At 40.2% G+C, this 14,318-nt stretch overlaps 1 protein-coding gene across 6 annotated transcripts in view; it reads right to left on the bottom strand.

Annotated features, from left to right (window-relative positions):
* KIF21A (kinesin family member 21A) overlaps window positions 1-14,318 on the bottom strand; it is a 122,456-nt gene that overhangs the window by 57,480 nt on the left and 50,658 nt on the right. For all 6 annotated transcript variants that reach the window (XM_075208835.1, XM_075208838.1, XM_075208840.1 and 3 more), the window contains exons 8-11: window positions 13,484-13,679; window positions 12,413-12,602; window positions 6,031-6,094; window positions 5,480-5,683 (exon numbers count right to left, since the gene is read on the bottom strand). In XM_075208835.1, the coding sequence (XP_075064936.1) occupies window positions 5,480-5,683; window positions 6,031-6,094; window positions 12,413-12,602; window positions 13,484-13,679 (654 nt within the window). The remainder of the gene's footprint in view (window positions 1-5,479; window positions 5,684-6,030; window positions 6,095-12,412; window positions 12,603-13,483; window positions 13,680-14,318) is intronic.

Here is a 14,318-nt window from a genome sequence, read left to right as displayed (position 1 = left end):
GGAGGCTCATTTTGAAGAGGTCCCAAGATCATGTTAATCCGCCACTGAACATACACCTGGTGATGTATATTTATTACTGTATGCATTTTGTTGCCATGTATCAGCACCAAATGCACTGAACCTTAGCAATAAATGAATGTTAGAGGTATAGTATATGCTAGAGAGACTTTTGGTAATAGCATAGATCACATCACCCGTTCAGTGTAGAAAATCCAGCATATGTTTTTATGAATGCCAAGTGTTTGTTTCAATAGAAATGATTAACACGGTTCATTTTGCTTCTAGGAAATAATTTAAAGTGGTCAGCAACACCTTTCAAGATTCCCTTTAATTGTGCAGCTAAGACTGTCAGCGCCATCTGTTGAAATGTTCCTGTCCCCTAGCACCAGTGATGGCAGTCGTTTTAGTGTCTCGGGTAATATTTATTAGAAAGCACTCCATTTCACCAACACTTGATAAGGGTATAATTCATTTACATTAAATTTGTTTAAGTCTACAAAATATGGCTGCCTCCAGTTTGTAGGAGAGGTGCATTTTAAGGATCCAAAGCAACATACTGCTAGTGATCCCCTTATACATCAATACCTTCTTTGCGGACACGATTTCTGAGTGGAGTGGCATATGTCAATTTTGGTAGGTACTGCACATGCTGACAAATAGCCATCAATTAAACACTTTGATGCATAAAATGTAGCTGGATTATTATATTATAATTATACGGGTTAATAGATTTTCTCTTTTCGAAACGGGTAACAAGTATAACTTAAAACAAAAACAGAGATAAAGGTGAGTATTCCAACCTTCTTTCTTCTTGATTGTTTTCTTGAAGCTGCAGTAGCCTTCAAAAGCAGAAGTACAGAATAGGCAGCCAAACCAATGAAGGGCAGACAAACAATGAAAGTTATAAGCTAAAAACAGTGCATGAACTTGCTGCCTTCAACATATAGACTATACAATGTTGTCAGCGATATCAATACATTCAAATGCATTGTGTAAATTTGGGGTCCAAATCTCACTAAAATATGAGACAAAATGCTATGTTGTAATGTATATGTTGCTAGAAAGTAAGACAACAAAGATAGCAGAAATACAAACACAGCACCAGAGAATTACATCCACCTATATCATTAAACTCCCTTGAACCTGTTTTGCAGATACAGACGGTTTAACACTTTGTATGCTTCGTCTTATTACAGGTGTTACCTGGGAAGTGTACAATAGCTTTGGTTTAGTGCAACTATTGCTGAAAACAGAACATTAAACGTTCCTGCCATGATTTAGATTGGCTGCTGTTCATGATCCGTGTAGATTATTGTCATCTTTTATTTAATAAACGCTGACATACTATGTAGCGCTGTAAACGGAGGGGATCAATGCATACAACTACATGAAACAGAAGATAACAATATATAGAAAGAGCTTTAATGTCCTCCCACCATTCATAAACACATTAAAATGAGGTCTAGCAAAAAGATATATTTTATTGGTAGAGGTGATTTGTCCAAATGGCAGCTTACACCAGTGGGAACAACGGGAAATTTTAGGGACAGAAACATGGAGCCCAGCTGAAAAGTATGAATAATTTCAAACACAAAATGCAGATGTGTGCTCACTTTAGTACCTGTTGGGACCCACTGAATGCAGTTGCACTGGTTACACTCACTAGTGAATGCAATTGCATTGGTTACACTGTGGTATTTCTGCCTCTGCCATACTGAACAATACAAATGTCTGTGTTCATGGTTGTGAAGCAGAGAAAGAAGTGAAAGAGAAGAGAGAAGGAAAGTAAAATGCAGAGAAGTATGACAAGAATAGACAGTAAGGATCATTTATAAAGCTCAAAAGTGTACAACTGCAGGACAAATGCTCTTTTGTGACATGCATACTTTTGTGAAACTCTGATTTATGTGGAACTGCATGCATTTATGGCCCAAGATGGTGATGGGGTACAAATGTTTGTATAATTTGACGGGAGTAGTTGGGCAGATAAAAGGCATTCCTTGCTAAATATGGATTAGACGCTAAAGTGCACCTAGTTTTGCACTGGAGTGCAGAGCAAGAGTTCATTTTGCAGAACAGGGATATTTAAAGGAGATAATAAGTGTGTTGAGGGCACAGTAGGACAGGGATTCTCAGCACCTTTTAATTGGACACATTTCCAGTTGCTTTTTTGTGTGTTTCTAAGCGCTCTTAGACCTACGTAACGAAAAGCTCCAAAATGCTCAAAGGAGCGACATGTAGTAAAGCCCTGATGTCCGCCCTCACTCATCATTCATTTTGGATATAAATGAGGCTAAAGTGAGCAGACTTTTAGGACAAAAACTGAAAATCAAATCAATCAATGGAGGGAGGTGATCCTGAAGTACTAGTATGATGGACTTTGATGTGGTTTTAGCAGTTTCCATCATGTACGTTATCCAGAGCATCTGCCAACTTGTAAAACTAGGCACAGAATAAACTTACAGAGGGTTTTCCAAAGACCATGAAGTGGGCATACACCTTTAACTTATCTGAGAAGTAGGTGCACTTGTGCCAATAAAGCAGAATTGCAGGTCAATAAATTTTGTGGTTCTATATGAGCGCCTAGATTTTCTCAACTGCATGGTAAAGACATGAAAACTGCATGCAACAATGTCTTATTTCCATAAAGTCTTCTAAAAACAAGCATCTCTAAATCCAATTATATAGTTTACTTTAAAACATTCAGTAGCTGACAGTTTTGAAAGTGCTGAAAAGGGGACTAATGGATTCTAATCCCTAATGCCAATTACCTATTGGCTTTAAAAATATTGCTTCAAATAGCACTTTAACACCTGTAAAAAAAAATGTAATGAGCATGGCGATTGGAATTGGTTTCAATACGCACATACCCCCTTTCGCCTGCAGTCTGTAATGGCGCCAGTGTCTCTTTGACACTACCTGCTCTATTCACTGGTGATTATTAACTTCTCTCCCCCTCCAGACAAACACTAGTGACACACCACATCAGACACTATTGCATTTCATATGCTAGGTCACTGGCATTTTTTGTTTTGTTTTTTTAATACCAGTAGGTAAGCACTCTTAACATAAGTACATTAGCCACTAATCCAGGGTTTCCCAAACCCAGTCCTCAGGGCTCCCCAACAGTGCAGGTTTTCCATATCTCCTTGCTGGAGCACAGGTGTATTCATTACTGACTGACACATTGTAACAGATCCACAGGTGGTCCTAATTAGGTCACATGTGATCCAGAAAACCTGCACTGTTGGGGAGCCCTGAGGACTGGGTTTGGGAAACCCTGCAGACTAATCTATTATAAAACAATATTTGATGTTTGCCATAATTTGAGTTTGAGCATCTGCAATGGCTCTCAGATCCCATGTTTCATTATACTTTAGATATTAAAAAAAAACACCTAAATAAATAAATTACTTGTTTCCTTTAAATTATATGGACTAGATCATATTTTAATTACTTAATGAGACCATAGATGTAAAAAACGGCAAGTGTTGAATGTTTTAAAACTTGTTCATACAAAACTGTATGCAACTGCAAATGTTCCTAAATATTAGTGACAAATTGTAAAAGTAATGTGCTACTTGCTATGTGAGGGGACACGGAATACATGCATGATCAGTGGTGTCCACGCAAGCAGTCTTAAAAACCAGTCTAACTATTTACACAAAATTAAAATGGTCACCCAGCTGTTCACTAAGGTTAGTGCTGTAAAATATGTCCTTTACTCAATGCTAAATCTACTAATTTAGGGGAACATTAAAGTTGAGTCATCACGGCCCTCTTCAGTAAATTCAAAGAATATTTTTACCCATCTTTTATTTCTGGACCTTCAATATAGCTAGTCCAGAAGTAAATGGAATGCATCATAACCATGATTGAATTTTGATAGTACCATGCACATGTCTCATAAACCGTAAAAAAACAAAAACAAAGTGCCCATATTTGAGTGGATCTGTAGAATTCAGTGTTCTAGTACTAGGTCTTCATGCTGTCGACCACATTTTTAGGCCTATACGTGGTTCCAGCATAATTCTGATCACCGTTGAAGGTGATATGGAAAAATATAAAAACAAGGAGTCGTGTATGATGTGTAAATAAACACTAAAAATTGGCCACAGTATAGAAATATAAAAAAAATGTACGAACTAGTTACTCTTAGAAATGAAAGCGTTAAAGGCCAATTCCAGCACTTCTGAATGTTAATACTATGGATATAACAAGTCTACACACTTTTGTTGAAATTGCAAGTGTTTGTGATGTGAAGCCTGAAATCAAAATAAATCAGGTCAAACAGGTTTCCACCTTTAATAGACAAGTTTTAGGAAAACTATGAGATTATAAAAAAAAAAAAAAAAAACACAATACCCCATTGTGCACACCCCTAAAACAATAGTTTGCGGATGCACATTTTGCTTTTAGTACAGCACGGAGTATTTTTAAATAAGTCTCTATCAATTTCACACAGTGTATTTTGCAATTCTCTCCCACTGTTCCCTAGAAAAGAATTCAAGGTCCATCAAATTGTGAGGGGATCTCCTGTACACAGCCCTCTTTAGATCAGGATTTCACTGGGATTGAGTTCTGACTCTGACAGGGCCACTCCAGAACTGGACAAGAATTGGATGTTGGAAGGTGACATTCCTTCTCTGTGCTCAGCTTTCTGACAGAAGCCAGCAGATTTTGTGCCAAAATACCTTGATATTCGGATCTCTTTATTTGCCCTGATGAGAGCCCAGTTCTAGCTGAAGAGAAGTTGTCCCAAAGCATTACACTGCCACCTCCATTCAGCAAAGGAACAAATATGACATAACTTGATGATGTTGTAAACTTCACTTATCTATTCATAGGAAGAAGTCATCTTATATTATCTGCTTTTTCAAACTTGGAACCATCACAAACTAATCTGTGTTCTATTTGTCAATGCATGTGCGGTTGGTGCATGCAATGCAAATCCTACAGATCTCTGGCATGATCACCAGGTGATTGGATCCCAAGGAGGCCTGAACAACCAATACAATTTTCTGACATGCCAAGGAGAACCAGATTGGCTACCATGATGATGTTTCTGTCTTACAGGTGGAGGGAAAAAGAACAATTGTCCCAACCTAATCAGTCTGATCAGTGTGAATGGATAATACCCCAACATTGTGGCTGCTTCATCTGCTGTGTAGCAAAGTATAGTATACATCTTATCCATTTTATTGTTTGATAAATGCATTGTACAGTTTTCTACAAAGTGACAAGCCATGCATTGTGAAACATGCATGACATTTGCTATTTTAATACACAGTGCAGTGCAATGATCAGATCAGGCATGTGATCAACCATATTTAAAAATAAACAACATAGTTTTACATTGTAAATTAGATTAAATGAAAGGAAAAAATGTGGAATTAAAAGAGCAAACAGAATGTGGAAATCCAGCATAAACACATAGGACATCACTATAGAGGAAGCAATATAAAAAAGTAAATATTACCTCTTCTTTTTCTTTTTTTCCTTCTTTTTTAATTTTTCCACGTCTTTTTTTGCCATATCTATAATGTCAGTGGTCTCTTTCTCAGCGGACATTAAGGAGGCAGGGAACGGAGAATGGCCAGAATAATAAGAGGCTCTTGATGAAGCGCTCGATAGGCTCCTTCTAAGATTTCCATTCACAGCTTCACTTTCTAACAATTTTGCACTAAGTGAGAAAAATAACAGTTTACATACGTATCAGTTACTAAAATGGCATTTTGCAAAGTAATATATTATACTACGTGCAAGTATTACAAATTCTCACTTTAAGTACAACAGGTTAAAAAAACTGAAAATGAAAAGTGTGCGTGTGTGTGTCTGTGTGTGTCTCTGGTCTCAGTGAATGTGTAGTTTTATAGATGTGGTTCCTCTGCAAAGCCAGAAGGTGACACTGTAGCTTAAGCTATCAATTGAGTGGTTTTATGTGCAGTAGATTAAAGTTATGCAAAATTACCAGTCAGTGCTAAAGGTTTCTATGCATTGTATTGAAAATAGGATTTACAGATATCTTACCGGAGATCTTCAATTTCTTTTATATAATTGTGAACCATATTACTTATTTCTTCATTACCATCACCTGCAAGAAAAAGAAAAAGTTACGATACAGATCTATATTTATATAGTTTTTAGAATGACTTGCCTTGAATTTTTTAGAAAGTTTGCCTTTAGTGCAAACTAAGTTTTTTCATACAGTAAATCGCGCATATTTACATCATACTACAAAGCTGCATGCTAACATTTCCATACAATACTTTACAATAACCAAAGCAAACACAGTAAAGCAAACTCATTTAAAAAATGCAGAACGTTTTTACTCTTTAGTTATTTATGAGCCATATGATAACAAGTTCCCTCAGGAAAGAAGGCCAGCAGGACTTTACCTGCAAACTTGCAGGCATCACAGGACAAGGTGTAGAATCTGCTATTTCAATACCTATATATTTAAATGGCTCATCAATTACTCAGCCTATCATGCTGCTGGCAAAACCATTTGGCATTGAGTGACAGCTGCAGCTTCTGTGATGCTTTGGCTACTGACCCTAATGTTTGTTTTAGAAATTTAGAAACATTGATTTTTATTGACCTGTTATGGAGCACAGGTTTGTATTGATTCAGTTGTTTTTTTGGAAGTCTAACTGTGCAACCTTTTTCACCACTAAATATGCATATTACTACAAGTTTACGACATGGCACAGAATTTTCTTTCATTACTATCCTGTGAAATTTCCTTTTAATTATTTTCTGACCTACATACACATCTAGCCCCCACATCGCCATTATGATGTATGGGATTTGCACATGAAAATATCAGTCTAGAGGGGTAAACAATTTTGCATGCTAGGATGGGAAGGGCTGAGACAGATTGGTGACACTGACAACGAAATGGAGACTAGGAACACTCCAGCTCGAGTCACAGCCAGACCTTTTTCTTCTTTCACACGTCTTGTCAGGCGTCAGTCTATATTTTCTATGGGGTACATTGTGTGCCTTTCGGGTGATTTTATATGTAAAAAGGGATTGAAATGTATGACCGTAACATATAAAATACATATACCTTTGATTTCCCCTCGTTCTCCAATCAAGAGACATAAATCAGGGTTTATCAAAGCAGTATTTTAGGAGAAAATTAGAAAAGTTCCATCATGCATATTTTGACTGGACCCATAAATCCTTTTAGGGCAGCTAAGAAAGCTGGAATGTGGGCACTTTAAGCTCAAGTAGGACAAATATGAGTAACTGCATGAATAGACAAGTGTTGCATGCCCACAGTAGGTAAATAACATATACCACTCTACCAGAGTCTTCATGGTGCTGCCATAAATCACCTGGTAACAAGCTACAGAGAGTTTTCTCCTCTTATACACAGTTGTGGATGTGTGGAAGATCACATAAGCCCAAGCACAGAATGGCAGAAGCGCTAGGGCACAGGAACAAACACAAGCAGGATGCACACATCAGTATTAAACTGAAGTGTGTGGAAAATGTGGCAATGTGACCCCAGAAACATCACACTATACTCTTTTCTCATGGAGGACAATACAGCAAGAAAACAGTATACTATGCGGGGGCATTCCCAATTACAATGGTTAAAAAAACAAAACTATTAGTTTCATGTTAAAATCTATTCGCACTTATTAATAATAGCACCCAATCAGTGAAATATAAAATATAGCTGTGATAAGAGTAAGGAAAATTGTATTATATGCAATGAAATCCTCCTTAATAATGAATTAAAAAAAAAAAAAAAAAAGGTCAGTGTGTTCCTTCTCCTTGTGAGCACTGGTATTTGTAACTACAATATAGAAGGGTATTAATAGCAGGAAGGCTAAACAGATAAAATTGTGTACTGATGATCTAAAGAGACATTGAGAATCTAACAGTAATTCTTTCACGATAAACAATGTATTAGTTGTACTACAAACATACTTAAAAACTCAGGTTATAGAATTCGCTCACAAAGATGGATAAGGGTCCTTAATACATTTTAGAGGTCTCTGAACATATTGTAGGCTGCACTATAACAAGACTATAATTCTCCTATGCAAAGTAAATGAATAAGGACATTTTCCTTATAAAATACAATCAATATTACATTTATAGGACCTTTCATTGATCTAACCCTTTATGACAGTCCAAGGTAATATGTGGCTCTCCAGGTATTGTTGTGTTGTAAAACCACAAGCCCCAGCATGCTCTGCCAGCCAATACATGGCAGGAAAGGCTGGGGAGTGTAGTGTTACAACACCTAGAGATATACCTCCCAATAATGTACACAAATACATCGGATGTGACAATTTCACAATAAAGGGACTTGGGTACATTATAGTAATTGTAATTTCTGTGCACATAATAAACTTTCCTTACTCTATTAGCAAATATATTTTGCCAGCTGGGTAGTATTATTGAAGAGAGGAAATAGATTTTAGCATAAAACTAATAAAGGTTTGCTTCTTAATGAACTTAATTAATTGGGAAATTTGAGTACCCCACATTGAACACCTTTTTTCTGTTTTTTTGGATTTTAATATATATTCTGGGGAACACCTCAAAGTAAAAAAAAAAAAAAAATAGGCACCCCTAAGCCAAAATAATTACCAGGTAGTCCTGTTTTTTAAGTAGTTGGGTCAAAATAACACAAGATGTATTTATATCACTGAGCCCCCTCACCATATGACTGTGTCCCCCTTCGCCATCTCCCTCTGCCCCCCCCTCTTCAGCATCTCCCTCTGCCGCCCCCCCTCTTCAGCATCTCCCTCTGCCGCCCCCCCTCTTCAGCATCTCCCTCTGCCGCCCCCCCTCTTCAGCATCTCCCTCTGCCGCCCCCCCTCTTCAGCATCTCCCTCTGCCGCCCCCCCTCTTCAGCATCTCCCTCTGCCGCCCCCCCTCTTCAGCATCTCCCTCTGCCGCCCCCCCTCTTCAGCATCTCCCTCTGCCGCCCCCCCTCTTCAGCATCTCCCTCTGCCGCCCCCCCTCTTCAGCATCTCCCTCTGTCCCCCCTCTTCAGCATCTCCCTCTGTCCCCCCTCTTCAGCATCTCCTTCTGTCCCCCCTCTTCAGCATCCCCCTCTGTCCCCCCTCTTCAGCATCCCCCTCTGTCCCCCCTCTTCAGCATCCCCCTCTGTCCCCCCTCTTCAGCATCCCCCTCTGTCCCCCCTCTTCAGCATCCCACTCTGTCCCCCCTCTTCAGCATCTCACTCTGTCCCCCCTCTTCAGCATCTCACTCTGTCCCCCCTCTTCAGCATCTCACTCTGTCCCCCCTCTTCAGCATCTCACTCTGTCCCCCCTCTTCAGCATCTCACTCTGTCCCCCCTCTTCAGCATCTCACTCTGTCCCCCCTCTTCAGCATCTCACTCTGTCCCCCCCCTTCAGCATCTCACTCTGTCCACCCCCTTCAGCATCTCACTCTGTCCACCCCCTTCAGCATCTCACTCTGTCCACCCCCTTCAGCATCTCACTCTGTCCCCCCCCCACCCCCTTCAGCATCTCACTCTGTCCACCCCCTTCAGCATCTCACTCTGTCCACCCCTTCAGCATCTCACTCTGTCCACCCCCTTCAGCATCTCACTCTGTCCACCCCCTTCAGCATCTCACTCTGTCCACCCCCTTCAGCATCTCACTCTGTCCACCCCCTTCAGCATCTCACTCTGTCCACCCCCTTCAGCATCTCACTCTGTCCACCCCCTTCAGCATCTCACTCTGTCCACCCCCTTCAGCATCTCACTCTGTCCACCCCCTTCAGCATCTCACTCTGTCCACCCCCTTCAGCATCTCACTCTGTCCACCCCCTTCAGCATCTCACTCTGTCCACCCCCTTCAGCATCTCACTCTGTCCACCCCCTTCAGCATCTCACTCTGTCCACCCCCTTCAGCATCTCACTCTGTCCACCCCCTTCAGCATCTCACTCTGTCCACCCCCTTCAGCATCTCACTCTGTCCACCCCCTTCAGCATCTCACTCTGTCCACCCCCTTCAGCATCTCACTCTGTCCACCCCCTTCAGCATATCACTCTGTCCACCCCCTTCAGCATATCACTCTGTCCACCCCCTTCAGCATATCACTCTGTCCACCCCCTTCAGCATCTCACTCTGTCCACCCCCTTCAGCATCTCACTCTGTCCACCCCCTTCAGCATCTCACTCTGTCCACCCCCTTCAGCATCTCACTCTGTCCACCCCCTTCAGCATCTCACTCTGTCCCTCCCCCTTCAGCATCCCACTCTGTCCCTCCCCCTTCAGCATCTCACTCTGTCCCACCCCCCACCCCCTTCAGCATCTCACTCTGTCCCACCCCCCACCCCCTTCAGCATCTCACTCAGGAGGATTCGGCACTGGATTGGCAAGTTCTTTTTTTTATTCTTCTTCTTTTGCAAGGGCGCCGCGGCACCCCTGTGACAGCGCCGTGGCACCCCAGGGAGCCGCGGCACACACTTTGGGAACTGCTGTCCTGGTCTATTAAGAAATTAAAAGTAAAGCGCACGTCCTACCTCCTCTCCAGTCTGGATTTATCCTGTATCTTGTCTATAGGGCAATAAAGCAGCTCAGAGGTGAGCCCTTAGGTCATAGTGATGTGTACAGCATACCTGTGTGTGTTCCTATTGTATTGCAGACTTCTGTGTAGAGAAATATTGTAGTATTGTCCATCTAGCAAGATGAGCGGTAGGTGTGCCATTTACTATTTAAGTGTTGGGGTTTTTATGAACTTTGCTTAGATGTGTGAGTGACGCATTTTTAATAACAGTTTATCCACATATTCTAAACATTCATCCATGGGCTCAATTAAATCTGGATTTAATCAATGAACATGTATTTAGTTGATAAAGATAAAGTGGAACTAGGACCATGGAGTGGATTATTTATAAAAATAGGTTAAACAAGCTGAAAGTTGGTCAATTTGAAGACTACAAGACAGATACAATGGAACATAGTATCACAATAAATATTCTACTTGTTCAATTTGGGTAGCAGGGTGGCACAGTGGTTAGCACTGCTACCTGACAGCACTGGATCTTGGCTGTGATTCCAACCAGTGTTCTATCTATGTGGAGCTTGTGTGTTCTCTACGTGTTTCCTCACCGATTTTCTCCCACACTCCAAAAATATACTGGCAGGTTGACTGGCTTCCGACTAAGGTAACCCTAGTGTGTTTGTCCTGTGGTAGGGAAAGTAGATTGTAAGCTCCATTGGGGCAGTGACTGATTAAATATTCTTTGTGAAGGGCTATGTAATATGCAGGTACTATATAAGTAACTGTTAATAAATACATGTACTTACAGTTGAGTATATCATAAACTTTACATCTGTTTTAAAACAGAGGCATCCACTTATGACAGTCAGCATTGTGGAGGAGTGATTATTCCTTGACCCACAAGAAGAAAATATCATCCCAACAAGTGAACAGTGAAAAGGGACAAGGGAAGTCCGGTTCCCGCAATACAAACATTAACCTGAGCCCAACAAGTCTTTATCATTGAGATGATTCAACCCAGGAAAACCAGATGGCCAGGAATATTTTGTTTTTAATCTATGTGTCTTGTGCAGAATTATAAAATGTTGGTTGCAAGTGAATATATTATTGGTGTCCAGCACAGACACCTCATTCCACTAAACATAAAGTTAAGGACATTGGGCCTGATTCATTAAGGAAATGAGAACAAACAGTCAGTATTTAACCTATGTGCAAAACAGAATACTAATTTGTACCCCTTGCATTGTAACATGGTTTTGTCCAAGAGACTGAAATAAGAAGCTTCTCAAGTTAAGATCCTTAATGAATCAGGTCCATTGTTTGTAACTACTCAATATACACTACATTTTTAAAACCTCTTAAAAAAATGTAATCTTTAGGACTATAACTATAGGGCTAATAAAGAAGAAACCCTATGATAACACATTGTTCAGCTTTTCTGGTAAAAGTGAGATTAAAATACAAAAATATAAACAGTATATAAAAAATGCCTAAAGCTGGGTACACACTACAGAAATGTCGACCAACTTTTTATGCAGAGTGATTTTACATGCGATCGATGTTCCGATCGCTCGGTCCATGGACTGCATACACACTAGCCTTGTTTAGGACGATAAAGGGAAGAGCGGACTTCCCTTTAGCAACTTTTTACAGCCATGTTGTCGTGAGCAATGACTAATTTTGTACTCACTGTTGTGGATCGGTCGGAAGTTTATACACACTGCACAGCGGAAACGAGATTGGACCGAAAATATTAAACGATACGACCAACCAAATGAGGTGATAATCGTCCATTTGGGCAGACTTTCGACCATTGTGTCACTGTACACACTGACCCGACTTTTAAACGAGCGGTCCTATGTCGGCTGTTTGAGCCGATTATTGGATGAAAACAGTGTAGTGTGTACCCAGCTTAAGATGGCGAGTTGTACCTGCTCTGGAAAGGACATTGTTAGCCTGGTCACACATTAGCTGAGTGATCCTGCTCCTCAACGCATCAATAGTTTCTTGCATGGCCTTAATTCTCATGCGGAGATTGTTGTTTTCGGTTTGTAACATTGCATTTTCATGGAACATGTCGTTTATATTCTCAACACCTTCTTCATCGATTATTCTTTTACCCTACAGATAGTTTAAAAAATTACTAATACAGTGAAGATTGCAAATAGAAACATTTTGTATATGCATATTAATATTGCATACACCGCTACATTTATCTTGCACACACAACATCCCACTATACAACGCCAACCTATAAATTTAAACCATTAAATGTCCCACAAAGAAAGAAAACTCTCAGTGTGCTATGGAATGTATGAAGGAACGTCTACATAAGATGTCACCTCCAGTAACAATACAATCAAGTTTATGGAATTCTCTTAAACACCTTATAGAAAGCAGAAAAAAACGTAACATGGTGAAGCTGTGCTTTCAAATTTTGGGAGATTACTTTGTCACCAGTGAAGCCCATCCTGGGCTCAGAAAAGTGTGTTGCCATATTATAGATCTACAGACAAGCAAAGCTGGTATGTTAAACTCAAAACCGTAAATAACTACACCTATATAATCTGAGTGCTCCAAAATGGAAGTAGCACAGCCAAGGGCAGAAGACGGCATCGCACCATAGCAAAATATAGGTGCGGACCTGTGATGCAGCTCCAGCCATCTGGCTCTCCGTTAAGCATGTGCCAGACAAATGCATGTGCAGCGACGCCCAGACTGGGGCTTTCCTGAGCATCTTCAATGCTCCATTTGGTTGGCTTCACTGCACAGCCGTCGGACTGGCGCATACTGAAAAGAGAGAATGGGCATTGGGGGGTAACCTGGCATTGCTGGACACCCTCCACTCTTGTCCATGTAGTGTTTAGAACCCCTCTGCAGTAATAGTAGTTCTACCACGGAGAATAGCTTAGGTAATCGGAGAAGAATGGAAAGCTAGAAAACTATAACAAATGTAAAATGTCTTGCTCAGGGCTGCCCTTATATCTGCTTTCGCATCATACCGTTTTATACTCCATCAGTTCCATTTGAAGTCGTGCTATTTCATTTCGCAGTGCATTTATCTGTTGACTTGTTCGGTCCTGGTTAACCATGACTTTGTTCTTGATATTACGTGCTCTATTGGCGTATTTAAGTGTGTTCAGTGTTTCCATGAAATCTCTGTCTGAGGGGCTTACACATGCTATCATAACAGTTTGGCTAGAAATAAAACAAAGATATTATTTTTTCCTACAAAGAGCGTATCATGAAGCAGATAAAAGGCATAACTGTGATTCTACAGGTTTTAGTTTATATGAATGGCTATTGTATTCCGCAACACATCATCAGTGGGGAAAGAAATAGCACTATACAATAACCTTCTGTTACACATACTTTACAACATTTTACAAGACTATGTACTGTAGAGATACCACTTTCAATTGTAGCTACCATTACTGTTACGCAACAACATGCACTAATAGCTTGCAATATCTGCAATAAAAAATGACTTGATAAGAACAAGACAAACAATTCTAATATTTAATACAAATTATTTGTTTCAGGTTAATACATCCAGATGTGTTTTTCGGCCACGAAGATTAACATTTCATCAAGGAACACTTTCGAAATGATTTGTATGATGTAAGTAGGCAGGGCTCAGTCTTAATCCCGAAAGCTAAGAATCTCAGATGAACTCAAATTGTGCGTCTTACCTTTGTGTAAAATGAGCACTAAGGAAATTTACAAGGCATTTTAAGCCAAAATGTTTTTCCCTGCAGAACTCACATGGAACTGCAATATTACATGTGTAGGGATCCCTATGCTGCTCCCGTGTCTTTTCATATCAGCATACCATTG

The sequence above is a fragment of the Mixophyes fleayi genome, chromosome 4 (genome assembly GCF_038048845.1).
Source record: "Mixophyes fleayi isolate aMixFle1 chromosome 4, aMixFle1.hap1, whole genome shotgun sequence".
In the NCBI taxonomy this organism is placed as follows: domain Eukaryota; kingdom Metazoa; phylum Chordata; class Amphibia; order Anura; family Limnodynastidae; genus Mixophyes; species Mixophyes fleayi.
This window is presented reverse-complemented; position numbering and strand designations above follow the sequence as displayed.